This window comes from Hibiscus syriacus, unplaced genomic scaffold, assembly GCF_006381635.1.
Source record: "Hibiscus syriacus cultivar Baekdansim isolate YM2019G1 unplaced genomic scaffold, ASM638163v2 tig00112746_pilon, whole genome shotgun sequence".
In the NCBI taxonomy this organism is placed as follows: domain Eukaryota; kingdom Viridiplantae; phylum Streptophyta; class Magnoliopsida; order Malvales; family Malvaceae; genus Hibiscus; species Hibiscus syriacus.
The window spans coordinates 68,317-96,161 of NW_024063395.1; the positions used below are offsets into that span (position 1 = coordinate 68,317).

The following is a 27,845-nucleotide window of genomic DNA, read 5'->3' on the forward strand; positions in this document are numbered from 1 at the left end:
TCTCTCTTTTTTATTTGAATTGTTTTCGGTTTGATTAATTGATGCCTTTGGAGTTTGTTTAGGGTTTTTTCTTGTATATTCAATTTTGCTTTCTTCGTAAATTTGCGCTTCTGATTTAGTTATTTATGGGAGTTTTTTTATTAATTTTTTTCAGCATCAGGAAGATGAGGAAATGCTTGTGCCACACTCGGATTTGACCGACAATCACCAGCACATGGAAGGTACTTTTTTCTTGGAAATTAAGAAATAAGTTTCCAAAATATTGCACTTCGTTTCTTGTGGGCATCACTGGAAAAAGGGTTTGATTTGGTCGTGGTTTTATGTCTCAATTTGTTAGTTGTATCCCAAACCGAGACTGCTAATACTTTGGAAAATCAACCAGCGGAGGATCCTCCTTCATCAAGATTCACTTGGAAGATTGATAACTTTTCTAGGTTAAACACTAAGAAGCATTATTCCGATGTTTTTGTCGTTGGTGGTTATAAATGGTACATTGCTTATTCCCTTGTTGATAGCACTTGTCCCCTCTTTTTCCCCTTACTTTTCTGTTTCGGTGATAGTAGTTGAGGATTGATGCTCTTGGTTTTGAATTTCTTAGGCGAATATTGATATTTCCAAAGGGTAACAATGCGGATCATTTATCTATGTATTTGGATGTTGCTGACTCAGCAAGTTTACCCTATGGGTGGAGTAGATATGCACAGTTCAGTTTGGCAGTAATTAATCAAATTCATAATAAATTTTCAGTCAGAAAAGGTATTACCCTTTTACCTTGTCGTTCATACACTTACTGTTTAAGTAATCTTTTTTGGGTGTTAAAGCATACTGAAAGTTTTTTTCTGGATTTAGATAGTTTGTAACATGGTTGCAGAAAAATGATGATTTGATCTTGTATATGAAGTTGCATGAGCAACAGTTTTTTTTACCAATATAAGAACATTACTTATAGGTGATTTTGTTCTATTTTGTCAAAGAGTAGGCTTTTGTTATCTGATGAAAAGATTAATTTTTGATATAACTATAGGTAGGTCATATCTGATTACTTATGACATGAGAAAGAAAGGTGACAATTTGACACGTATATGATGCTCTATTTTTCAATCGGAATTTATTGATATCATTATCTGTTTTGATTATTAGGGGACATGACTATTTTTGGTTGATTGTATTTATATTTTTAAGTTTAGAGGATATTCTTAGAATATTGTATTCCGATCTTAATCTTTTGTAAAATTCCTTTTTGGTCCTTGTGAACACAGTGCTTCCTTGTATGTATAACATCTGGTCTATTTTCTTTTTTGGGAGAACATTAGAATCTATATGTTGCTTACTAGGTTTGGTTTCTGGTGATATGTTATTGTCTCACTTTTCACAATTATTTTGTCGTAACATTGTATAGAACAATGTTAAGGCTATTAATTTTGCACATATCTTCCTTCCGCTAGTTGCCTCTTTCACAAGAGCCAACTATGAGGGAGGTTTTTAATGAGACCTCCTATTCCTATCAAATTTTTTTTGCACATATCTGACTTTAACCTTGCAGACACACAACACCAATTTAATGCAAGAGAAAGTGATTGGGGTTTTACATCCTTTATGCCGCTTGGTGAGTTATATAATCCTTCCAGAGGGTATCTTGTGAATGATACTCTGATTGTTGAAGTAGAGGTTGTTGTCCGCAAAATTGTGGATTACTGGGCACATGACTCAAAGAAAGAAACTGGTTATGTCGGTCTTAAGAATCAAGGAGCAACATGTTACATGAACTCCCTGCTCCAAACTCTTTATCACATTCCTTACTTCAGAAAGGTAATTGCTGATGCTTTATATTTTTTCGAACTGATGTGTTTTATACAATATTGCTAATGTGTTGGATGTTACATTTCAGGCAGTTTATCACATGCCTACAACTGAAAATGATATGCCATCTGGAAGCATTCCTCTTGCTCTGCAGAGTTTGTTTTACAAACTCCAGTACAGTGACAACAGTGTTGCAACAAAAGAGCTTATCAAATCTTTTGGATGGGACACATATGATTCTTTCATGCAGCATGACGTTCAAGAACTTAATAGAGTTCTATTTGAAAAACTTGAAGATAAAATGAAGGTGAAAAGCTTCAATAATTTTTCATTATGAATTTATTCTAATGTGAAACCGTAGTCACAGTTTTGATCACCTCTCTTATGCCACCAGGGAACTGCTGTGGAGGGCATCATACAGAAATTGTTTGAAGGCCACCATATGAACTACATTGAGTGCATTAATGTGGATTATAAATCTACAAGGAATGAGTCATTTTATGGTATTTCTTCTTCTTCTGAAATGACTGGTTGGAGTCTGATGAGCCTTGTTCATCATGTGATGCTAAATTATTTTTGCCTATATCAGACCTTCAGCTTGATGTTAAAGGCTGTCGAGATGTATATGCTTCTTTTGACAAGTATGTAGAAGTTGAACGTCTTGAAGGTGATAATAAATATCATTCTGAGCAATATGGATTGCAGGTAATCTTCTAAGAGAATATTAATAGAATGGTTTGAGCATACACACTAGAAATAACTTGATTACTGATAACTTCGCTTTCAGTCAGATCAATTTTCATTAGTACAAGAGCTGCATAAGAGGCCGCCTTGTATTTGACCAGCATGAATAAAATGTGTGGTTCATTGCAGTGTCTGAGTTCCTATAAACCCAATCATTATGTTTTTTTTGTGTTGTGTTCGGCATCATACCCGATTACATGTTACATCTTTTCCCATTTAAACAACTGGATTTTTATTTTGGATGATGTTATTTCAGGATGCTAAGAAGGGTGTGTTGTTCATTGATTTCCCTCCGGTCCTTCAACTTCAGCTTAAACGATTTGAATATGATTTTATGCGAGACACCATGGTCAAGGTTTGAATGATTCTACTTTCAACTCTTGAATAAATAGAAAAGAAGGTTTCTTATTGTCAACCACCCCTCTAACTGCTCTTGATTTTTCCTTTCTGCGCAAACCCCTTATATTCCAAGATATAATTGAAAACTTTATCATTTCAAGAAGTTACAGAAAAACCTGTATCACCTGGGAAAGTTTAACTTCCCCCTTTATCCGCCTTTTCCTTTACCAAATCGATAGCTTTCTTCATGAAAGCTTTTTTCTCTTTTCTGAAGGTAACACAGAGCATATTACTGGTCTCCCAGGTTGTAACCGCCTCCACTGCAATCTCATTCTGCTTTGGAGTAGCCACCGAATCCTCCTTTTCTCTAACGCTCGACCTACTCCTTTCCTTTGATTTACTGTAGACTCTCTTGAAGAAAACTCTTTCATTTCTTCCCACTGAAGCACTTCTCTCCAATGGTCGACCACGATCAGGCGAGGGAGACTCGTTCCGAGAACCCGATTGAGATCGACTCCTATCATCTCTTTCTTTAACTTCGATATCTGACGAATTTCTGGACATACTTTTGCCAAAGCCACACTCACTCCTTGAAAATCTTCTAGGTCTTAAATCTCTATTCAGCCCATCCAAAGAAATATCATCACCCCCATGACTAGACTTAATTAGATTAGGCCAAATAGCCTGTTGAGAGGATTCTTGCCTAGATGGACATCTGACATCCATTCTTCCATTATCCCTGCCCACAATATCAATACCAACCATATCATGCTGCAAGTTGTCCCCACCAACCCCCAACTTATCTCTCAACATTTCTTCATTAACCTTTTGCCTCTAGATGACTCCCTCATTTATTCCAAGTGTATTCCCCATACAACCGCCTGTCTGGTTCTCCCGCATCCATGTCTCCACCAATCCTTAGGAATCCAATCGTGGCTGTTGGACTTCCATCCCCAGCTCCCCATCCTGTTAATTGCTTTGAAAATTTTCCGATGAATCTACTTCCCACTCATCATCAGAATCACCAACATCACTTTTACCATAAGAATCGGGAAAAAACTCATCGATCGACTCCACTTTGATCTTTATCAAATACGATCTTCCATATGTTTTTATAGTAATTGAACTTGGCACATCAAATGGACTAGCCACCCTCAGGAGCATCTGAGCTACACGACAGTCAACCTTCTTCACTTTTTCTTCTTGAATCTTCACCAGCTTCTCCCATCTATTCGCAAACTGTAGCAAAAATCTTCGCTCCAACAATTAAGAGGCACTCCTATTAAAGAGATGGAACATAAAGCTAAAGGAACGCTCCTTTCCTGAGAAAGAGGAGCTAAGCACTCAAACCAGACATTCAACTCTTCAATTTTATTATCTTAAGCTTCCTTTCGTTCTTCCACAGATGGGAAAGTAATGATAGAAGCATTCTTAGCGAATCCCCATCTGGCTACCTTCACATTAACACCCTCATTGCACGTGGCATTTGGAACGAACTCCACAACTTGATTGGATTTGCATATACCAGTCAAGGACGATTTTAGCCATACCCTTTCTTCTGAGGGTACCCTTAGAAACTCTATTTTGAGGAGCCAACAACTTCCTGCTATCACCGACCACCGTCTCTCTATACGTTCTACCATCATAAAATCTGTTAAAAACAACCTGCCTATCTCTAACACGCACGGAAGGATTCTCCGGCGTCTCTTCAATCCCCTCTCTCCAATAGCTTCCGAACTTCTCTGAGGTTGAAGCTTCGGATATCTTGCGACCCCAACAGATTTTTTTCCTTCCATCAACCATGGCGTTGTTCATCTTCTCAACAACATTAAGATCCCCTGACTCGTAAAGTAAACGAAAGCAAAGGTGGATTCCTTGTACTTCGGCCTCTTGTTTACAAAAGGAATAGAGACCTTCTCACCTCTCCATGGCATTTGAACAACTTCCATAAAGCTCTTCTACCGACTCTTCTACTAAGATTATCGACGAAAGCAGACCAGGCTGCTCCAGTGGGGAGTGAACAGACTTTTGGACTCCTAAACTCTCTCATTTTCTTTTCAGTGCAATATTGTGGTTTTATTATAAAACTAAATGGTACCAGTATCATGCCATTTGGGTTTTTCTACTGGTCTTAATAGTCATACCCACCTGACAGTTGGTATAGGAAACAATGGCTAATGAATAATTTACTTAATTATGGATCAAAATAATCAGTACCATTCTAAGGGCAAACTGTTTGGAACTAAAGCTTTCCACTACATTTGTAGATTAATGACCGTTATGAGTTCCCTTTGCAACTTGACCTTGACCGAGATGATAGAAAATACTTATCACCAGAAGCTGATAGGAGTGTTCGGAATCTTTACATGCTTCACAGGTGCGTATAACAATAAGCATTTATCCTGTTTCATCTGTTCTTTCCTTGAGTGTTCTGATAATCCTTAGGTAGACAAGGTGCAGATGCACAGTTTTATGGGACAGAAATATTTCTTTATGACTTTTTATTCTAATAATAATGTTTGTTGCTCACATCTGATTTTGTTTACAGTGTCCTCGTTCATAGTGGTGGTGTGCATGGTGGTCATTATTATGCATATATCAGGCCGACTCTTTCTGATCAGTGGTATGGATCATCTTCTTAAGCATCTTAGGACATGTTTGTATGCTTGTTCTTTGAGATTCTGAAGATGATTTTGCAGAAATTTCACATTTTGAAGTTTTATAAAGGGCTAAATATGAACATGTAGCCTTGATGGGCAGAACCTATGCGTAGCCAATTTTTGATGATGGTTTTAAGGCTTTCTTGGTGGATCAACATTTGACAGATTTGGTGTTAGCAGTCGAGCATTCTAGTGCTAATTACATGAAAGTTTTACCAAGTGCTTCAGTCAAATTGATGCATAATGTTCTTCCAAGCAAAAGAAAAAATGCCGGATTGATTTTTAATTAGTTGGAAAAAAGATTGAACTGTTAAATTCTTAGGCTGCTGCATGATTATTAGATTAGCCGATGCTGATTGTATTGAATGCACTATGTTTACAGCTTTACATATGTCTGTTTTGCTTAGGAGTCCAGAGTGGTGAAAATATTACTTCTTTTTATATATTTACTGCATTCAACTTGTGTGATTTTCAGGTATAAATTTGATGATGAAAGAGTAACCAAAGAAGATACGAAATGGGCATTAGAGGAACAGTATGGTGGGGAAGAGGTACATTTTGTTGAACAGTTTTTTATAAAAAAGAGTTTTTTCGTATTCAGCCTTTCAGCTTTAAATTATATATGTATCTTTGAGGCTTTTGTTTTAATGGAATTTCCTCATGTCTTGACAGCTACCACAGACAAATCCTGGATTCAATAATACCCCTTTTAAATTTACCAAATATTCAAATGCGTACATGCTGGTGTATATACGAGAAAGTGACAAGGACAAAATAAAATGTGATGTGGATGAGAAGGATATTGCAGAACATCTTAGGGTAAGATGCCACTGTTAATCTATTTAATGCTGTAAATGAGCTGAGCCTAAAGGTTGTGGCTGGTGAGGAGCTTGGATTGTAAAATTAACAGGCTCCCAACTAGGGTTGAGCATTAGTTTTATTGTTCCAGTGGTCCAAAAGGATAACAAGTAATATGATTTCAAGTAGTTTATCAACTAAGAGTAGATCAACATATTGAATAGAATGGCTTTTCTCAAGCTTGGCTTGAAGAAATCAATGTGCTTCTTGGGTTGCTTTACCAAGAGCAATCGCAATCGCAAATGAGCTTCTTACCAAGCTGATAGCATGCGAGTTTAGTATTCTATTTTGTCTTAAGAATTATTCTTGTAATTTAAGTTAATAATTTGAGATTCCTTCTTGACAATCTAATATGGAATGTTATTTAACTTCTCCAGGAGAGATTGAAGAAAGAACAGGAAGAAAAAGAACATAAAAAGAAAGAGAAGGCAGAGGCACACCTTTACACTATCATAAAGGTTGTTGTTTGAGTCATTAATTTAGATAATGGTTTGAGCATTGTTGAGTGTGCTTCTTATAGCTATGTTTGTTCTAGGTTGCACGAGATGATGACCTTGCAGAGCAGATTGGCAAGGATGTTTATTTTGATCTTGTGGATCATGATAAAGTCGGGAGTTTCCATATTCAGAAGCAGACAACTTTCAATGTGTTTAAGGTATGGTAAAAGAGACAATAAGATTTTGTTTTCCATTGTTTTAATTGATGCTTATGGTTATATTTTTTTCCATTTTGGAATGATTGGGTTTCTTCACCAAATTGGTACTCTTCTTTTCATATTTTCCTCTTGATTACTACCTTTTTAATGATGTTTCATTAACCATTTCAAGTTGAATCTTAAGTTATCTTCTTGTTCTTTTTTATGATACTTTGTGGTTCTATTTTGTTGTCCATGTTATAATTTTGTTCCTGATTTACAATGTTTCAATGTGCAGGAAGAGGTTGCTAGAGAGTTTGGTATACCAGTGCAATTTCAGCGGTTCTGGTTGTGGGCCAAGCGTCAAAACCATACCTACCGTCCAAACCAGCCATTGACACCTTTGGAGGAAACACAATCAGTAATATTTCTCACCATAAATTGTTATACCATGGTTCAAAAGTCTTGTTTGAGGAGTATTTGTTTCTAGATTTTTTTTCATCCCGTGTTCAACATTGTTTTGTATTTAACTGTCCGTCTTTGAAAAATGCAGAATAATCAAGGAAAATGTTATCTTTTTTCAATTTGATAAGGATCTAACTCTGTGCTTAATTGTCTCTTCCCCACTGTAGGTTGGAACCTTGAGAGAGGTATCAAATAAGGTTCATAATGCAGAACTAATGTTGTTCCTGGAAGTTGAGCTTGGACTGGTAATCTGGTTTAGCCTTTCTAAGCAACATGTTTCTTCTTTGATGCTTTAACTCTCTGTCCAATGATTTTTTTTTGATAGGAATTGAAGGCCTCGTTAAAAAACCCCTTCTTGATTAAAGGATCTTATAGAAAAGCTCCTTAATCAGTGGAAGGAGGAAAAGAGTGCCTAAAGATTTCATTAAACATAAGAAATTACAAGATATATCCAGAGAGCCACCCCCAACATAAAACAAAACACCAAAAACTATCGAATACAACCCTAAACAGCAGCACTGACTCGGCCTAATCCACCTTTGCTACAGCAACAACCTCTAATATGACTGACCAGACTTAAAGCCTGAACTTGGCCTGAAAGACACCACAAAACAAACCAACTGAAAAAAAGCGAAATAAAACAGCTGACTCAATCCATAGAAGCCACAATCTAGCACAAAAGCCATAAGCTTCCACATGATAAGAGTGCAGAGAAGCAAGCTTCGAAAACACTCTATCCGCCTTTCTGCTACTTATTGCTCGACTTGTCGACGGAGACCATCCGAACCTCCAACTCCAAAAACAATGATCATATGCAAGTCACCTTCCAAAACTTCCTCAACTGTAATGCTCCGAAATCAAAACCACTACTGAGCCATTATACTCTATACCCAGATCTTTCCCGACCAGTATGGGTTCTGTCGCTTCCATCTTTTGACTCTGCCCCAATGGTGGAAAGTCAGAATCATAAAGGAATCTGCCATCAAGATCAGACAAAACTTCCTCGCATTGCACCTTCTTCTGATTATACTTGCTTCGGCAGTAACTAGTCTTCCTTTTGGGAGCCGAATAATTGCTATGAAATCTTTGGAGAGAGCTGTGTTTAAAAAAAATCTGGATATGCCTGGAATTGTGCGAGAATAATTCACCCCTCAATTTTCGTGCACCACCGTTGATGGGCAAATCAATTAAATAATCCTTCACTCCCTCCTTAGCACATGCAGTCTTACAACAATTCCTGTTGTCATCTTATCCTCTCTCTGCTCATGATCCAGCACTTCCTCGTGTTCCATCACTTCCTCGTGTTCCACCACTTCCTCGATTTGCGTTTGAACCATCCCCTGACCAGCAGTATTATTCCTCAGACCCATAATAATTTCCTCCCCTATGTTCCTATCCTCCTCGCCCTCAGCCGACAAGGTTCTGCCTCCAGCTCTGTTCCCCATACAGCAAAATAGGCTATCTTCCTCCTCAGAACACCTCTCGGAAATCTTCTCCACCGATGCCTCCACGTTACTTCCTGCCGGCGATTCAGAATCGACAACAACCGCACCTTCTTTTACTTCCAACTTCCGAAGCAGAGAATCACTTTCAACTGTGGGAAATTCCACTACTCTAATTCTAAAAATATCTCTACCTGCTTCCAAGTCTACCACTTCAATTAATTCTTTCCTGCTAGTTGCTATCATAATAGTCATCTCCTCGCAGCCCAATTCCCGAAGAGCGTTATCTCCCAGCACTAAGCATTCTCCCCAAAGCTGTGCTAACCTCTTAAAGGTGCTATGATTCCAACAGTGAAGTGGAATTCCAACCAGTTTAATCCATGTTACTCTCTCCAACGCTCTGTAAGATTCTGACCAAGGTTGAACTTCCTGGAAAACCTCATTTAAAAATGTCCAGTTCTGCTCCTTTAAAATTCTGTACGACTCCTCATCATCTATTTGCAATAAGAAATCTCTCGCTTTCTGTCCAATGATGTTTTTCAGATTATTGTTCTCACCCCCAAAACTAAAATTAACAGATTGACCTGATTTGGTTCTAAAACTTTCTAGTGCGAAAAGTTATCTGTTGTTACAATAGTAAATAATAGAAGTTAAGGGTAGACCTTGAGGACTTAAGCTTCAAAATTTTACTCAGTAGAGTCACTTATCTTCCCTTGACAGTACATGTTTGTGAGGTTTGAAACTTTCTGTATTTTACTAGATTCTGTAGACAAGTTCTGGTTATGAATCTTGCATATGACCTTTTGCTTCTGTTTTGCCCCTTTACCTTTTATAAATGTTTGGGTCTTCTCTTATTTGCATCATGATGTTGGACATAATTGTTCAGGATTTACGACCGATCACTCCACCATATAAAACAAAAGAAGATATTATGCTTTTCTTCAAGCACTATGATCCTGAGAAAGAAGAACTTCGGTAGGGTGTCTCATGTTGTCTATTTTCCCTTGTCTTTTGGATAATTACGTAAAATCTTATATGAGAGTTTAAGGTGTTTGTTGTAATGGTGTATATGACCATAGGAGGATATTCCGTGTTTTCTTATGTATTGGGTATTATTATTAATAAACTATGAGGTACTCTTTTCTTCCTTCCAATGTTCGTTAACATACTTCTTAGTATGTGGACGAATACGAAGGGAGTTTTTAATGAGACCTTCAACTTCTATAAAAAAAATAATTACGTAAAATCTTATATGAGTTATCTTTCTGTTCTATTAGCTATGTTGGAAGGATGTTCGTGAAAAGTGCAGGCAAGCCAATAGAAATTTTGTCCAAATTGAACAAAATGGCAGGGTACGCTCCTGATGAAGAAATCGATCTTTATGAGGTTAGCTTCTAGCTTTATCTTTTTGCATTTGAGTCTTCTGATCAGAGGATTTAACTCTTTTTTTAAACATTTTTACTAGTTATTTTGGTAGTTGAAGCTAATGTATAGGTCTAGATGCGACATTTTCTCCCTTTACTGGATTTAGCTGGAATTAATTGGGCCTATTCTAAACTGTTTTCACCTGAACAGTTGATGGTTAACTTGTTTAGCGGTACCCTGTATACTGTAGTTCTTGGGTTTGGCTGTGACATGGTATCATTTTTCATCTGATTAATTTGTCGTAACCTTTTGCCCAACTTTTGAATTTTTTATGAGGCATAATACTTTGGCTCTTCTTTAATTTCCAGGAAATTAAGTTTGAGCCCAGTGTTATGTGTGAACCAATTGACAAGAAAATCACATTCCGAACTAGCCAGGTATACAGTGCATTTCATTTGTAGTAATTTGTTAGGTAATTTTAATGTGTTCTAATCATGTATATTTTTCGCGGCAGCTTGAGGATGGTGACATAATTTGCTTTCAAAAGTCCCTCCCTGCTGAAAGTACTACTCAGTACCACTATCCAGATGTTCCTTCATTTCTGGAATATGTTCATAACCGCCAGGTACATTCTCTTCATCCTTTATATCTATAGTTCTCTAGTCAGTGAGCTTATACCAACCATTTTCACTGGATAAGAAGTGTGAAGGTTGACCTGTCTGTCATATTGTTGCTTTTTATAAGTTCCCCTTCCCAACATTTGCTTTCAATGAATGATTTGTGTTAGGTAGATCACTCATGCTCCTTTTGGTCCTATCTGATGCCTGGATCGCTTTTGAAATTGTTTGGAGTTATAAAATACGGCTAGCAGTTTGATTCACTCATGAGATTCTGGGGCTAGAGCGCAATTTATCGAGCCCTTCTTTTTTTTCTCCTTCAAATGATTAGTTTGCTAAGCTGAAGCTTAGTGATATATTTCTTTAGGCACGTTTGATGAATTCCTTGACCAGTTTCTGATCTAACATTTGAGGAAAAATATGCCAAAGTATGATAATCATTGTAGATGAATTAAAGCAAAAAATGAATTTATCTTTTAACATTGTTGGCATAAGTTGCATTGTCTTAATGTGCCCTTACATTTGATTGATGAGATGATGAAATTTAAAAGCATCAATACATTTTACTGCTGAATCAGCCATTTCCTTTTATGTTCATTTCCCCAATCTAAAAACATCTCCTACTCTTTGGAAAATGCATTTGGTGAATGAAGATAGTAAAAACGCTTATGGATCTGCATTTTCTATTAAAGAAACTATAAAAATCATGTATAAGACCTTAATATTTTCGATAGGCTTATTTTGCACATAAAGGTGCAGGGGATTGCATAAGAAAAAACTAAATACAAGAAAGCTGCCAATAGAAGTTTCACTTATTGGGTTGATTAATCAGTGTACTTCTTTTTCATTTTAATCCCTTTATTAACCTCTTGATTACCTTCATTCCAACTGAAATTGAAAAGATCATGATAATCCTTGCCAAATACATGTTCTTTTTTCCGATCATATGCAGGGATGTTGTTATTTTCCATCTACTGAAGATAGCTTTTGCCTTTATAGTCGCTTTTTCATCTATTCATGTTTTTGCATGTTTGTCAATTTACAAGGATGTACTGCTACAGTCAATCACTTTGTCATTTGATGCTTCTGTTTTTCTTACTGCAGCAACTGAGTGTCTACTGTTACTTGGTTCTGTAGATGGATACATAGGATTCCTTCATTAATAAATTTGATTTATTTTTAAATTATTAATGTTATTTGAAAGCACTTAAACAGCCTTTTCTATTGTTCTTTAAAAAATAAAAGGAGAAAATGTTCATATCTAAACCTGGTCTTCTTAATCTGTTGGTTGCAAAGAGATGTTATTTATTGATATTTTTATTGTAAGAAAAGCTTGATGAAATTTTAAGAAACGGATCGGAGTCATCTCACTTGACTTTAGTAAACATTCACAATCCTTGATGAAACGTGATTCTTACTAGAAACTTCTCCAGTCTGTCTATGTATTAAGAATCATCTCTCCTTGGGGCTGATGACCAGCTAGTAAAGTTCCTTTTACTCTGCTGTTTTGACTAGAGTGATACTGTCTTTAGATTTTGTCTTAAGGTCATTAATTCAGCATGTGAACTTCTTGGATTCTTTCCTGAGGTATTGATCGTCAATGGATATTATTACATTGGTTGGAAGATACAAGTTTTCAGTCATATGTGCTCTAATAAACTCTTTTTTTTTTTTCCACAAGCTTAAAGTAATATTAGCATTTATTTTTTCCCCTTTTTTATGGTAGGTTGTGCACTTTCGATCTTTGGAAAAACCCAAGGAAGATGATTTCTGTCTGGAGATGTAAGTTCGAATTTTCAGTTGAAGTTGCCATTATTTTTTACATATCTTTAGTAACTGACTGGTAAACGGAAAATTTATTGGTTTGCAATTTGTGCTATTTTTATATGCATGTGAAGATTAATGCTTTATATCTGTTCACTTTTGAATGTTTAGGTCAAAGCTTTATACTTATGATGATGTTGTTGAAAGAGTAGCTCAGCAACTTGGTTTGGTTGATCCATCGAAAATCAGGCTTACTTCGCACAACTGTTACTCTCAGCAACCTAAGCCTCAGCCTATTAAGTATCGTGGAGTGGATCATTTGTCTGACATGCTGTTCCACTACAATCAGGTAATCAAATGGCCTTATTAATGCACATTGAGAAAAGCCTTAAGGATGAAAAGGCTAAAAGCTAACCAACCAGTTGAATTTATTCCTTGACAGACTTCTGATATTTTATACTATGAAGTATTAGACATCCCTCTGCCAGAATTACAAGGTTTGAAAACACTGAAGATAGCATTTCATCATGCTACAAAGGATGAAGTGAGTATGATCATATTTAAGAGTTTCAATAAATGACGTCAAAATTTTGTTTTAATGCAACAAAATTCTGTTCCATCTGATGCCAGGTTGCTATCCATACTATTAAGCTTCCGAAACAGAGCACTGTTGGTGATGTGATTAACGATCTTAAGACAAAAGTAGGTTTTCTTTCATTTTATTGATTAAATTATCACGTTGAAGGAATGTTATGTTTTGTGGACTTTTTCTTAAGAGTAAAACTGCAACTCATCATTTTGAAACAGGTGGAGTTGTCTCATCCTGATGCAGAACTGAGGTTGTTTGAAGTCTTCTATCACAAGATCTACAAGGTTTGTGAACGTTATTTTTTCATGGTTACTTTCACTGATCTTAGTGTTTGATGAGAAAGAAGCACTTTTACATGTTCAATTTAAGTTGACATGGATACCTAGTGTACGCACTGCCAAACACCTTAGTTGCTTCACAATCCTCCAATGGCATTGGTTTTCTTATTGGTTTAAAACTTATCATTTCTTGTTGAAAAGACAGTTTCCTGGTATGGTGTTTTTAGCCGCATATCGCTGTATATCTCATGTTTTTTACTCTTCCTTATTAGCAAATTTGGGTTTCCTGGTCATTTTTTTTCTTTCTATTTATTTCATAATGTTGTATGTTTCTATCATGTTTCCACAGATTTTCCCACCTAGTGAGAAGATTGAGAATATAAATGACCAATACTGGACACTGCGGGCAGAAGAGGTCAGTCGCTTGTCATATACACACACATATCCAGAGAAAGAAATGATGTCATTGCCATCTCCATCCTGCTGTGATCCAAAGAATCATCTCATAGCTTATCGTCTTCTCTAATACATGGAGTGAGGGTTTTGATATTTTCCCCTTGATGTACAGATTCCAGAGGAAGAGAAAAATCTTGGTCCAAATGACCGACTAATTCATGTTTATCACTTTACTAAGGAGACAGCTCAGAACCAGATGGTAACAAGCGTGTTGCATTATCTTATTTTCTGTTTCCTTCCTTCCTGATCAATATTATCCTTACCACTTTAACCTTATCTTGTTTTTGACAGCAAATTCTGAATTTTGGCGATCCCTTTTTTTTGGTGATTCATGAAGGTGAGACTTTGGCCGAAATAAAAGTTCGAATACAGAAGAAGCTTCAAGTTCCAGATGAGGAGTTCGCTAAGGTTTGTCCTAAGTTAACCTTGTGCTCACTAATTTACTCTAGTTATACTGTGGTCACTCTTCTTTCTCTTCTCTTCCCCTTTTGGGTTCGGGGAAATAGTTATGATTTGATGCATGTTAGGAGCCTCAATGGCTGCACGTACACTGTTAATATATATATATATATATATATATATATATTGAAGTGGCCATTTTGTTTTCACTTCTGTTTGAGTTTATATATATATATATATATATGTGTGTGTGTGTATATATATGTAATTAAATTTACTTGAAATCCATTTTCTTCAGTGGAAATTTGCCTTCCTCTCACTTGGCCGGCCAGAGTACCTTCAAGATTCTGATATTATATCTAATTGTTTTCAGGTGCGTGCACTAAACCTACAGATATTTGAAAGTTTTTGTAGTTTTGCTATATTATTGTTCCTTAATTTTGTTTCTACTAAACTCAGAGGCGAGATGTTTACGGTGCTTGGGAGCAGTATCTTGGATTGGAGCACTCTGACATTGCTCCTAAAAGAGCTTATGCAGTTGGTCAGGTAATTGCTCTTTATTAAGAAGTTTGGGTTACATATGAATTTTAGTTAAGGATGCATCTAGCATTGGGAATTAGGGTATTCTTTGGTTGTGTATGCTTTGTCTTTGAGGCTATGACTAATCTAGGTTCTTTCCATGAAAATGACTAGTCTTTGATGAGCCTTTGTAGTTGACTATAATTTGATATTTTTCCATGCTTCGTTGCAGAACCGGCACACTTTTGAGAAGCCAGTAAAAATCTACAATTAGGGAATATTTTAGATTACCTTGATAAAACATTGCACACAAGTCTGGCTATCTACATGGATTATTTAGAGTGGGGAGGACACTTGTGACGATGTGAGGCAACAAGTTAGCATTAAGAGTCTACGACATTTGCACGTTGATTTGTCAGATAAGTAATTCTTTTTGATAGTGTGGGTTGGAAGGACTTCCTTATCTAATCAAGCGTGCAGCTAAGAATGTCGGTTGTGATCGCAACTTACATGTTTAAAGACACGGAGATGGAGGTTAAGGGCAGTTCCATTTGGAGTAATGAGGTCAGTTGCCTGTATAAGTTGACAGTACATAAACAAGATTTTGGAATAGTGAGACATGTATACATAGTGAGAGTATAGGTGGGACTTGGGAGGCTATTGTCATGAATCCCCACCCTTGTTTGCTACTTGATTTTGTCCATGTTGATGATGATTGATACATTTGGCAAAAATATTGGGCTTTTCAAATGGTTTTGAAATTTGATTGCCATTCTTTGCAGTCCCAAACTCTTGTTCAGTTCTTTGTATGTGTGTTCATCACAGCCGCTAATGGGCTGTTTTTCATTCCTATATTAAAGACGAGATACTTCAATCCTATTTCCTGTCAAAGCATGCCTTCAGCCAATCTTCGTGTTCATGGGCATACCTCTTGGGACCTTCCAAACTAATTCATCTCTCTCGGGCATTCTGGTCTATTTTTTAAAGAACCATTTAGCAATGTTAGTGCAAGTATAAATGATTTGATTGTTAATTTAAAAATTATCAGTCAAAATGGTAATTATCATACTAACTGGGAATATGCGCCAACGTTTCGGGCTTCAGATTTTGATTATTAAAAAAAATACTATTTTTATTAATCCTTATATTTTCATTAACAACCATTTTTCAAAATATTTAATATTCAAACGAAAGTTTTTAGAATATCATAACCTATTAGAACGATTATAAATTATAATATCAAAGGTTGCCTTTTTTGTTGTTGAAATTAGTATATTTCCTAAATCATTATATAAGAATGGAAGTTATACAAATGTTATATGATAAGCAAAATTGGTAATGTCATATTTATATTCATATAACATAATATTTTATCCCAAAATAAGTTGTCAGTTAAAAATATAATCGATATTATTCATGGTGATAATATTATATATGAATACAAAATTAAAGAAAATATTAAACGTTGGTAGAAAAGTTTGAATCTTTAATTTATTTAAAAAGAGTTATTTTAAAATTTTAATATTATAGAATGTATACATTTTGAAAATTAATTGTTATTAAAATTAATAATTAAAATTTAAAATAAAAATAATAATAATGTGAATGCAATTTTATTTTGAAAAAAATCAAATGATTGAAATAAAAATCTAAAAATGAATAAAGCATCAAATTAGATGGTTTACTCAAAAATTTATTCAAACGGGAAAAAAATCATCTTGCTCTATTTTACTTTATCTTCTCGATCCAAGCTTAGGGTTAAAATCTTCCGACCCGCTCTCAAGTCCTCTTCACGCATTTCCGCCGCCAAACAAGCCTCGTCTTTCTCTTCTTCTCACTTTATCCATTTCCCTCTGCTCATCGGCCAGTCCCTGACTTAATCTTTCTATCGCCATCAAGCTCCCGACAGACCGGAAAATCAAATAAATAAGGTAATTTTCGAAACCCTAAACTTATGAGAATTTCCCATTTGCTTTCTTCATCACTCTGCTATATTTGAATTTTCTTTTTACAATCACAATAGTATTAGCATGTGGCTTTTATCATTTCTTTGTTGTGGGAACTTAATATTTGTAGTAGACAAGTGTGAAGTTTCAATCTAGTTAGCTGAAGGTCTTGCTAATTAGTAATAAGCTGTATTATTGATGTGTGGATTTTTGGGGGGTGGGGGGGTGCTATTTCTAGTAATTAAACTTGAAATTTATCCCCTCCTTATGCAATGACTTAATACTTTTTTATATTAGTTTCTTGTGAAATAATGTGTCATGAGATTTTGTTTGTGGTTGCTATCATTCTTGTTAGGTTCAATATTTGAAGCTTGTTTCGAAGTAAGACTGATGAGACGACAGGGACAATATGCGGACTCTGGTGGGAATGCATATGCTTCTGCTCAGATGCAGCATGCTCCTGCACAGAGGATGGAGGTTAAGCCTGGTCAATTTCAAGGACAACTAGAAGCATTTACCCCTGAAAGGGATCAACCATATCAAACTCCAAAATCAGATGGCCAGTGGAGGTGGGAAAGAGATGGATCGAAAGTGTCAAATCCAATGACACCCAAAATGTTCAACGAAGGCAAGATTGTTTTCTACGCTCTCTCTCTCTCTACATGTGTGTCTTAACTAGATGTAGAGAACCCATCATCAAGTATAAACTATGAACAAGGACATTATAGCTGTACGACCGATATTAGATGTGGGTTATGGCATTTGGACTTCAATTTGCACCTTAGCATAATTGCTTGAACATCTTGTTAGGGATGCTTTCTAAATCTTAACTAAAACAAATGTAGAATATCTTTTTTTTTCTTGTCTTTACTCGAAAACTGAGAGCTACTCCAAATCTTCTTTGCAACCGGGCCATTCCTATGGCACACTAAACATAAAATGGAAGTTTATGCTATTGGCATGCTCCCCTGGTGAAAAAGAGGTTTAGACCACACCTTTTAAAATGAAATATAATTTATCCCATAAAGTGTTAAAGCACTTATGTTTAGATAGGTAAATGTTTCATGTTTGTAATGTCCCATTAAGTCCTTTACTTTATGGTTTGTGCATGCCCCTTTTGAAGAAAGGTCTTATCAGCTTGTGACATTCATAGACATTTATTTTAAAGTGCCACTGAATGCGGTACATGATGTGTAATATGTGCTTGTAGCCTTGTAGAGCCTGTGGCAGGCCAGGTCATGTTACCTTGGAGTGTTGGTATTTCTTATTCCAAATTTGTTGACCTGTTTCTCTTAGTGTACTGTAATTATAATCCTTGTTTTTGTTCCCCATATTTTGTTTTTGCTCTTAAAGCATGGTCTATTTATTTTTAATAATTTTTCCAAGTGAGACATAAGAAACACATAATGAACAATAAGGAGTTTTGTATGTTGCTTTTACTCTTCATTTTTCCTTAAATAGTGATGTACGATGCATATCCACACAACATATGAGGATATCCCTCCAAATACTAGGAAATCATGGAAAAATTGAGCATTCCGGTGTCAGACACAGTGTTGTTTGACACTCGCAATCGTGTTCGAGTAATATGTGTGTAACACAAGCTGGCTGATGATTGAATGTGTTGAAGTACATTTTTGCACAAATGCTGTGATTGATTGAGGTTCTTCTAGTACTCTGATATATTTATATTCTTAAAGAACTGGGAAAATGGCACAAGATGGAATGTCTTTGCTTCATTATTAATGGGGCTTAAGGGTGAGATGGGCCCATTATAATAGTAAAAATAATTGTGATTTGCCTTGTTTTTATTTTTACATGTTTGATGTATTTTCTTTTTATACTTAAAAAAATCTTTTAATTTCACACTTAAAATTTGTATTGGACCACTGCTCTTATTGGATCTGTTTAATGTGACATAGGCCAGGGGACTGATGGATCAAGAATGTATTTCCAGGGCCAGAGGCCAGATCCCAACCTATCTTTAGAAAAACAAAATGCTGATATCAGATCTCGACCCCATGATGAAAATATGGAAGTTGGCTATGAGCAAAATGTTCTGCCACCAACTTTGGAAGGTCTTGAGAAGAAATTCCATGATGACATGATGAAGCTTGCTAAAGAACAGAGCGAAGCTGAGGATGCAGAAAATACTAGACATAGAGAGGTGTGTATGTAGAGTTCATTTTTCTTCATATTCTCAATATTAGCTGCTTATGTTTCGTTGTGTAATTTGCAAAACCAATTTATACAAGGAAACTTTTTCCATTACATGTTTGCCTGCTTGCGCTAATCATTCAGAATGCAAATTCTAAAAGCAGTTGTTTTCTAAAAAACTGGAACTTTTTCATCATAATGTTTTAGTCAGTATTTTCTCCTTTGCTTGGCAGTTGTGGTCCTGTGGATATAAAATATGCAACTTTGTGTTCTGTACTTGCTGTTATTCTGGACAGGCAGTTTATATGTACGAACTAGTCATTTATAGTTGCCACCTTTGTCTAAAGGGTTGGCTTCATTTAATAGGGTGTATTTGAGAGGGGCTATTCTTCAGGTATGCTCTTCCAATCTAAGCTTGCAGGGTAACTTATCGAAAGTCATTGATTGCATGCAACTGCATTTGACATAAACGATGCCGATGCCTTTGTACAGAAGCTTAATTATTTAATGAAGTAAACTGGCATATGCATTCTTGTTCTCAGACACCTTTCCACTTTTTATATGTTACTTGGTTAACCTTGTTTTCAACAATATTGCATAGGTTTTGCATAGTGGTAACAATTTTTTTTTAAATTTTCAGAAAATAAATGCAATCAATACTCAATATCAGGAACAGCTAACAGCACTTCGAGCACGGCATGCCAATCGCAGAGATGAGCTCCTACGAAAAGAATCTCTTGCACGACAACAGCAATACCAGCAGGCAATGATGGACTATTATCCTCATACTGGTAATAATCCCCATGGTTATGGTAGCATTGCTGGTCCCGCTGCTGTTGGAGATGCATATAGAGGTTATAACACTGATAACTTTGACTCCTACGGAGAGAGGTCTCGATTTCATGGGGGTGCCAGGGATCAGGGGTTTGAACCTAGAGGTTCATACCAGGGAGGGCGTGCATATGATACTGGTTCACGATATAACTGAGTTTGCTTAGCTTGATTTGGCTACACCCTCTTGGTATAGTTCTGATATCTACCCTCAGGGATGTTGACATGCTATCCTGAGGTTTATGTTACATTGTCTGCAGTTCTCTAAGCCCTGTTGGCTTCCTGTTATGATTCATGGAAAAGGCGATCTTTTGTTTCTCTCCTCATCTCTATGGTTTTTTAAAGACATTTCCGTTGTTAATATAGCTGTTTTTGCAGTTTAAATGCAACTAATTGTCCTAAAAAAACCAATGGTCCATTCAATTATCGACAAGTCACTTTGTGCCATAGAGCATGAATAGAGGCCATGGTTGAAATTTAACATACCCGATGTTGATAGTAAATGGAACATAAACAGGTGATCAAAGTTAATTTTTTTTACGAGAAGTCTTATGGTTCGTGTTTTGTGTTAGATATGACATGGATGTTGTCAAAATGTTACAGTTTTTTCATGTGTGCCAAAAGAAATTGGCTTCGACCTCGAATCCTTTATTGAATCGATTTAGATAAAATGATTCAACATTAAAGTAAGAACTACTATTTTGGCACAGTGAAAAATAAATGTTTCACAAGCTACGGATAACGTTGTACGGTAATAAAAAATTATGTTGAAAACCAGAATAAAGTTCAAGAGAACAAGTGCCTGAAACAATTATCAAGTAGAATCACATTGACCTTGGAGGCTGTCAAACTAGAATTTCCATCTTCAACACTTTGAGCGCCTCAAAATTATATATATTCATGAATAAAGCTAAGAATTACATAAGCTATTGGTGTTTGGGATCCAAAAACTTATTTATTTCTCAGCATATGTTCCATTCTGGATCAGTTCTCAAACGCCAACTTGTTTCATGTCTGCCAAATATCCATAAAAAATGGAGCATTCTGGAAATAGAACATTTGATACACAATCAGAGAAGTCGTGCTCTTTAAGAAGTGAAGACGTACCAGAGATAATGTCAAAGCAAAAGAACTAAGATGTGTAAGAAAGTTGGATACTAAATTATTAGCATGCTATTTTGATGTTCATGTGTAGTGCAGCACCATGTCACTAGGTCTCAGGCGAGGATTTCGAGTATGGACACATATCCTATACAAGTATGTTCAACACTTCAAAACTATTTTTCATGTATTTGGAGGGTTAAATTTCCATGCCTGTGTTCAGCAATATGCGTGTGAGTGAGTATAACTTAAGAAGATATGAATTATAAGAGATAATGATAACTATGCAGAACCGATCATCCTCGTAATAGTCAACTTCAATAACTTCAATCGGAAATGATCATTTATATGCTGCAACTGAAAACAAACATCATTTCAACACCTCAGCTTACCTTTTTATGCTAAAACATCGTTGGGTGATGCAGATATGAATACAACACTTATTTGGAAGCAGAACTTGTGGCACAAGAAGCTACTGCACTGGTTTCAGTCGAAGGAGTTTCTCCACCAGCACTGGAAATTTGTTGACTATTTGATTCTGGATTGGACCTGTCTTCTGAACTGTTTGATACAGTAACCGTGCTAGTTCTATTATCTCGGGTTTCTAAACGCTCCATCATTCGCGAGACTGTTGCAATGCCAGCATTAACCTCTCTCCTAACTTGAGAACCAAGATCTGACAAGGAAGTGTTGCGAGAGAAAAACCTCTCTTTCCACCCCCTTGTACTCTTTGAAATTGACACCTTGTATCTAAAATTACCCATAACTCGAAATATAGTCACATTTAAAAATATATTATGTAAAAGAAATCATTGAAATATCACCCTGGGGATAAATAAAATCTCAAAAGTTTGTCATGTTCAATACCTCACTGAAGCAGCATTAAACTTTGATTTTAATGATTCTGGAGGCCCTGCTCTATCATGACTATTAGGAGATTGATTAGGAGACCTCCAGCAAGAGAACAACAGAAGATATTATTGCGATTGCCGTAACCAAAGGGATGAATTCTAAAGGGATTCATCTCAGAAAAATAAGGAGAATCGAGTTAGAAAACAGCAAGTACCTATTGTTCAAGCCTTGATCGTTGACCAAAAGAACACTGGAGCCAGATGCCGAGGCGGACTGTTGATCAGCTTGGACAGAAGGTATAGGAGAAATTGATGCTGAAGATTCCTCCCCCACAGTTCTCTCTTGAGAGGATGGAGTGCCAACGGCGTTTGCAGGGGTTGGCTCACCTCTCTGAGTTGGGGATGATGAAGGTAACGGGCTAGTAGAGGGAGCGTTCGGATGAGATGAAACTACCAAGAACCGCGGACGAGCTTGAGCAGATGACCTATTCCTCGGACCTTCCCTTCTTGCAATGTGACGTGCTCGCCCCATTGCAGCAGCAGCAGCAGCAGCAGCAAAGTGCTGCATTATGCGCTCCTCGAGCTCAGCTTCATTTGCCCCCACAGGCAGCTGTGTTCAGAGCAAGCCATTAGAATGTGGCTCCTTCGGCTTTAGGTTCAATGTGATGATCATAGAAAGAGTATGACATAAATCTAATAAGATGACTAGAAATACATACATGTAGGTCAAAATTTCCCGAAGTCGGATGATAGAATATGGTTGCATTTCTAGATGGATTGAATCTAAAACTCCTGGCTGCCAAAGCGAAAGAAACTGTCAGCATCCAATGCACACCGGCTAGAGGAATCTAAAGCAAACATATGAAACTTTGAAGAAAAAAAAGGGGAAATAAACAATAGATGAAACTTCACCTAATTGGATCTTTCAGGCTAATTGTCTGCCAACACATGGGGCACTGAGAACTCCTTTGACACCTGCACGACTAGTATATCAAATGATCTTCAAAAACATAACCCATAAATTTACATCAGATTCTTTCATCAAGTGGAATTATTGCAGATCATGAGGGCCATACAGTTCTAGTATGTAATTATTTTATGACCCTCAGCCCAGAATAACTGAAGTCGTCACTTTCCAATGACATTCTTTGCAGATTCTTCTCAAACATCCCATCTAAAGACTTCAAGTTTGAAGTTTTCACTTTTTCAAATCTTTACTAGAATTATAGATCACTGTTCAGTACTAGTTCTGAGATCGAACGACAGTAGGGTGGAAGAAAATCCATCATTTTAAAATGGAGATTTCACGTGAATGTGACATCCAAAACAAGTCATCTCTATTACTGTCTATCATTTCAATATTCCATATTCCTCAAGTATTTGAATAAACAAAATTTCAGAAATATTTATCTCCACACCCATGCGAGAAAAGCTCCAAAAACCTCCATTGACACACCATACTACTAATGTACCACTAAACACCTCTATATCATCACCATACCCTATATTTCTGTTCCTCGATAAAATCCTTTGATGATGGTAATGGATAAGGCGAGAGAAGCAGTTTCAACAAATAACAATAAGCGGCATCTACAAAACTGTTATACACACTCAACAATAACTCAAACTTCATTCAATCAACATAACTGACATCTAAACCCTAAGGCAAGAATGTGAGCTAAATTAAATCTTTCTCAGTTTTACTAGTGAATTAGAGAATTGTATGAAACTGTCATTTCCAGACTGATTTATAACCCAAGTAGATAACCGCTTTCAGAACCAGAACTAGATCATCGATCCATTGCTAATTATATGTGCAAATTCAACCAGAACTAGATCATCGATCCATTGCTAATTATATGTGCAAATTCAACCTGAACTAAGAACTATAATTAACTTATAAACTAGGTAAGAGATTCATACTACCATTCAAGAACGCACTGCAGATGAAACTCGTGCTTGCAGCTTGTCATCTGTAAGCAAAAGAACAATGAACAAACAAGGATCAAAAGATTGTCCATCCCCGTATCGGAAAAATATCCAAAATAAAAATTTCAGGCAAACATACAGTAGATGGATCGCTTTCGCAAAATTCTTCAAGGCATATGCTACAAGCATCCTGGATTCCACCTTCCACAAATGCTGAAGCAGAGGTTAAATGCGCCTCGGACTTGGCATCTTCCATAACCTACAAGGCCAAGCACCAACAATGTATTTTCAATCTCAATTCCAAATTTTACCATTAAGAAAATGAAACTAAACCAAGTCTTGGGGTACAAAAGTGGAACCAACGGTGACCACTGACCAGTAAAAAAAAGTTCCAACACCTTGGTAAAGACTTATCCATTTTAGTCCATGTATAATCAATAATGAAGTTATAGACACCATAATAATCCGATGCATAAAATCAGTTATTCTAACGTAAGATCAACAAAATTAAGCCCTGGAAACATCAAACGAAATAAACTTTGCTAAAACAGAAACTCCAATACTCAGAACCGATATTTAAAAAATCCAGGCAAATTCATCAACTTTTCCCATAAAAATATTAAAACTTTTAGATCCATCTTCTGACCGGCCAACCACCTCCGAAAAAACACGGAAACAACAATCAAAGAAACACCCACAATATACTCTTACCTCCATTGGATAGTTCAAAAGAAAACCAGCTGATGATCAAGATCAACCCAGCAGATCGATTAATAAAACAGGACGTTTAAAAATAACTAGAAAGAAAAGTCTGAATCTGGGGTTATTTTTGCTCTAATCTTGTAGATTGTTGTTTGGGGAATAAACGAAAGGAACGACTTTTATTGTAGTGTGAAACTGAAGAGTGAAGAGAGCGGTGGCGAGTAAGAGAAGACTTGGGAGTTTGGTGGGCATTAGAGGGAGTGAAAGCAAACGGAGAACCTAAAGGTGGGGTCCTCTTGAGTCCGACGTGGCAGATTCACTGTAGTACCTCTGAGACTCTTTTCTCTCTTTTAATCATTCTGCCACTCCCACCTTGTTAAGAAATTGGTTAAGTATGATATTCAAGAAACATTGAATATTTCTCATTCATTCCAATAATCGGATTACATTGTTTTATAGCAGCTACCAGAAGCGTAGTTCTAGTCTAGAAGTTTTGTAACTACCTTAACTGACTACTAACAGCTCTAACAATTCTTAACTGACCTTAGTTACTTAGCTCTAATATTCTCTCTACTTTCTCCTCCTCCTTCAACAAAGTAACACGTACATCTTAACCCTAAACAATTGAAAAGATGAACAATTAAATCGAAAGTGCGGATGTTTCCTTCCGTTCACTTGAATCGAAAGTGTCGATGCTTCTTTTCGTTCTTCTTGAATCGAAAGTGCCGATGCTTTCTTCCGTTCATTTTGAATCGGAAGTGCTGATGCTTCCTTTCGTTCTTCTTATTCACCTTCATTTCTTTCTTCTTCACCTTCTTTTACAAGGTTCTTTGACATATTTTTTTTATGGACTCTTGGCTGTGAAGTCCCATGACACTTTGAGATAAAAGCAACAAAATGAATATAAAATTAAACTTCTGTTTACACACACAAAAATTATACAACTATGCTACTTCAGTGGCTAGCTGTAACATCCTCAATATCGGGTTAGTGACCAAATTGTAAAGTTTCAGAATTTGGTGACTAAAGTATAAGAATAAAATAGTTCAATGATTATTGGATACATATGATGAAGGTTATTTTGTAATTGTTAAAGGAAATAAAGGGTAAAATGGTCATTTGATCATTTAATGAATTATATACACGTGGGAAATGGGAGAAATATCCAGAGTTCTCTTCTCCTTTCTTCTTCTTCATGCGTGGGAGAGCAAGGCAAAGGTGAGAGTTTTATTAGTTGATTATTAATTGAATTTTAAGCTTGGTTTTGATCTTTAGTTGATGGATAAACATAAGGAAAGCTGGGTTACAGTAAAAATCAAAGAATGGAGGAGTTAAGAGATTAAAGATTTGGAGTTTTTATATGAAACTTTGGAAAAGAATTGATAAGTAGAATTTGAAGTTAAATTTGACTTGTCAATGGTTAAATTAAGAGATTTGGAGTGATAGAATTTGATTTAGAACACATTGAAAATTTGGTATGATTTTTGAATCTTATATGGATGATAGGATTTTGAGGTTTAAGATGAAATAAATGAATAGATTGGTTTAAGTATGTGTACTAGAGTTAAGAATAAAAAGGGGATGATATATGAAGTGTTTGAGAGAAAATGAAGTGATTTTCGAGCTAAAAAATATGATTTCTGGGCAAGGGGAATCGGTACCCATTCAAGGGGAACCGATACCCCTTCAAACGACAGAATTCCAGAATGCCAGAGGGGAACCGATTCCCCTAAAGGAAATGTTATATTGGTTTAATAAGTTCGTTTAAGTTGCTAGTATCCAATTAAAAGGTGTAGGTATCTAATAATTGTCTTAAAATGTATAATTATGTAGATTCAGAGCCTAAACGAGTTCCGGAATCATTGACAAGTAAGATCGATAAAAGGGAAGATAAGAGATTGAAATGGATTAGTGAGGCCAGGTGAGTGCATATGCATAGCATGATTATGTTAGTTTATTCAGTTCTAGACTTGCGATAAGTCTAGATTTAATATTTTGATACATGATTCATTCAATAGTATGAAACATGATATGAATTCATACCATAGCATTATTTGATATGCTTGAAATGAACATGCATGAAAAGTTACATGTGTATGGGATACTATGGGATAGTGGTAAGTCTATTTTCCATAGTAGAGCTTATATAAATGAGTGTATGTGATATATATTATTGCATATGTTACATGAATTGTGAATATATGTTAGTGAATAAGCTATGTGAACTAGTATAAATAGTTATGTGATTACATAAGTTATATGATATAAACATGTGATATAAGATATAAGCTAAAGAATTATAGGATATGAGATAAGATAGACATAGTGGTTATAAGAGACATGATATGAAAAATAGGAGAAAAGGAAAATGTGATATGTGAAAGTGAACTATATATATATATATATGAATATGAGAAATGAATAAGCATTGACTATAAGTATATGTGCTCTAATGATATGACTTATAGGTATTTATTATAATGTTACATGATATGTTATGTATGTTAAATGAATTATGTGAGGGTATAAGAAATGATATGAAATAGATATGTGAAACAAGTATGTTATGAGATAAGACCTATGACTATAAGCTACGTAAAGGTGTTCTAGGTGTTTCTATATGTTATATGAAGTATATGATCTTATGTGAACAAGATATGATAAGTATCATGAATAAATGTGATTGGGTGAGAAATGATAGAAATTATATAATAACATGATAGGTGATAAAACCGTAAGCCTATATGATTATGGTTATATGTTACATGATATGACATGCAAGTTACATGAACAAATGAGAAATGGTATAAGTCATATGAAACGATCTACGTGAATACATGCACTTGTGATACATGTGATATGATATGAGATATATGGTTACACATACCTGTGGTATGTGACAGAAGAAAAGAACAAGTGATACAAATGTATAAATAAATGCCCATAGTATATGATACGAGAACTATAGGTATAGTTGGCATGCCAAGAGTCGAGGGTTTACCTATGTTCTACGGAACATATGGACAGTTTTACCTATGTCTTTCGAGACATATGGACAGTATACCTATGTTCTAAGGAACATATGGACAGTTACCGAGGATCTTTATGACCTCTGGACAGTTACCGGGGTCTGTGTGACCTCTGGATAGGTTTCTTCGGGACATTATATGAGCTGTGGTGACAGCATAGTGGTGCACAACCTCAATAGACTCACATATCTACAGTTCTCAGAGGTGCACATGGGCTAATAAGAGATAACATGGAATGTACTGTATATGATATATGTGTGTTAGTGATTATGTATATGCTATAAGATATATGATATGAGCTTAATGATATTGAACAAGAGAATAGAAATATGAAAGGTGATAAATAGATGAGGAAAGAAGATAATATATG

The 27,845-nt window shown here is 35.9% G+C and overlaps 2 protein-coding genes, 1 long non-coding RNA gene and 1 pseudogene across 3 annotated transcripts; 2 read left to right on the forward strand and 2 right to left on the reverse strand.

Moving 5' to 3' along the window:
• Positions 1 to 250: 250 nt before the first annotated feature.
• On the forward strand, positions 251 to 15,808 carry LOC120183296 (ubiquitin carboxyl-terminal hydrolase 13-like). The gene is made up of 29 exons (XM_039188021.1): positions 251 to 756; positions 1,544 to 1,809; positions 1,889 to 2,107; positions 2,195 to 2,303; positions 2,390 to 2,505; positions 2,801 to 2,899; positions 5,151 to 5,260; positions 5,432 to 5,506; positions 6,019 to 6,094; positions 6,216 to 6,362; positions 6,779 to 6,859; positions 6,937 to 7,056; positions 7,334 to 7,456; positions 7,668 to 7,745; positions 9,829 to 9,917; positions 10,220 to 10,328; positions 10,676 to 10,744; positions 10,822 to 10,932; positions 12,651 to 12,706; positions 12,860 to 13,037; positions 13,131 to 13,232; positions 13,319 to 13,390; positions 13,496 to 13,561; positions 13,905 to 13,970; positions 14,124 to 14,210; positions 14,303 to 14,419; positions 14,709 to 14,783; positions 14,870 to 14,956; positions 15,162 to 15,808. Exons 1-29 carry the CDS (start codon positions 645 to 647, stop codon positions 15,201 to 15,203), a joined length of 3,057 nt encoding a protein of 1,018 aa, XP_039043952.1. The 5' UTR covers positions 251 to 644; the 3' UTR covers positions 15,204 to 15,808.
• On the reverse strand, positions 10,184 to 27,678 carry LOC120183302. The gene is made up of 3 exons (XR_005521937.1): positions 27,669 to 27,678; positions 13,759 to 13,764; positions 10,184 to 10,362 (listed from the first exon to the last, which is right to left on the reverse strand). It is a non-coding gene; the product is annotated as an uncharacterized LOC120183302 (long non-coding RNA).
• LOC120183297 lies at positions 16,656 to 20,189 on the forward strand. The gene is made up of 4 exons (XM_039188023.1): positions 16,656 to 16,860; positions 17,231 to 17,503; positions 18,798 to 19,042; positions 19,673 to 20,189. The coding sequence occupies exons 2-4, from the start codon at positions 17,266 to 17,268 to the stop codon at positions 20,018 to 20,020; spliced, it is 831 nt and encodes a 276-aa protein (XP_039043954.1). The 5' UTR covers positions 16,656 to 16,860; positions 17,231 to 17,265; the 3' UTR covers positions 20,021 to 20,189.
• On the reverse strand, positions 21,318 to 24,551 carry LOC120183301 (annotated as a pseudogene).
• Positions 27,679 to 27,845: the final 167 nt, after the last annotated feature.

Bases quoted from the DNA above. Each gene is read 5' to 3' on its own strand.
- LOC120183297 (XM_039188023.1), top strand. From the start codon at position 17,266: ATGAGACGACAGGGACAATATGCGGACTCTGGTGGGAATGCATATGCT. The intron at 17,504-18,797 runs GCAAGATTGTTT...AATGTGACATAG, and splicing joins ACCCAAAATGTTCAACGAAG to GCCAGGGGACTGATGGATCA. The intron at 19,043-19,672 runs GTGTGTATGTAG...TTAAATTTTCAG, and splicing joins AAAATACTAGACATAGAGAG to AAAATAAATGCAATCAATAC.
- LOC120183296 (XM_039188021.1), top strand. From the start codon at position 645: ATGTATTTGGATGTTGCTGACTCAGCAAGTTTACCCTATGGGTGGAGT. The intron at 2,900-5,150 runs GTTTGAATGATT...CTACATTTGTAG, and splicing joins TGCGAGACACCATGGTCAAG to ATTAATGACCGTTATGAGTT. The intron at 7,746-9,828 runs GTAATCTGGTTT...ATAATTGTTCAG, and splicing joins TGGAAGTTGAGCTTGGACTG to GATTTACGACCGATCACTCC.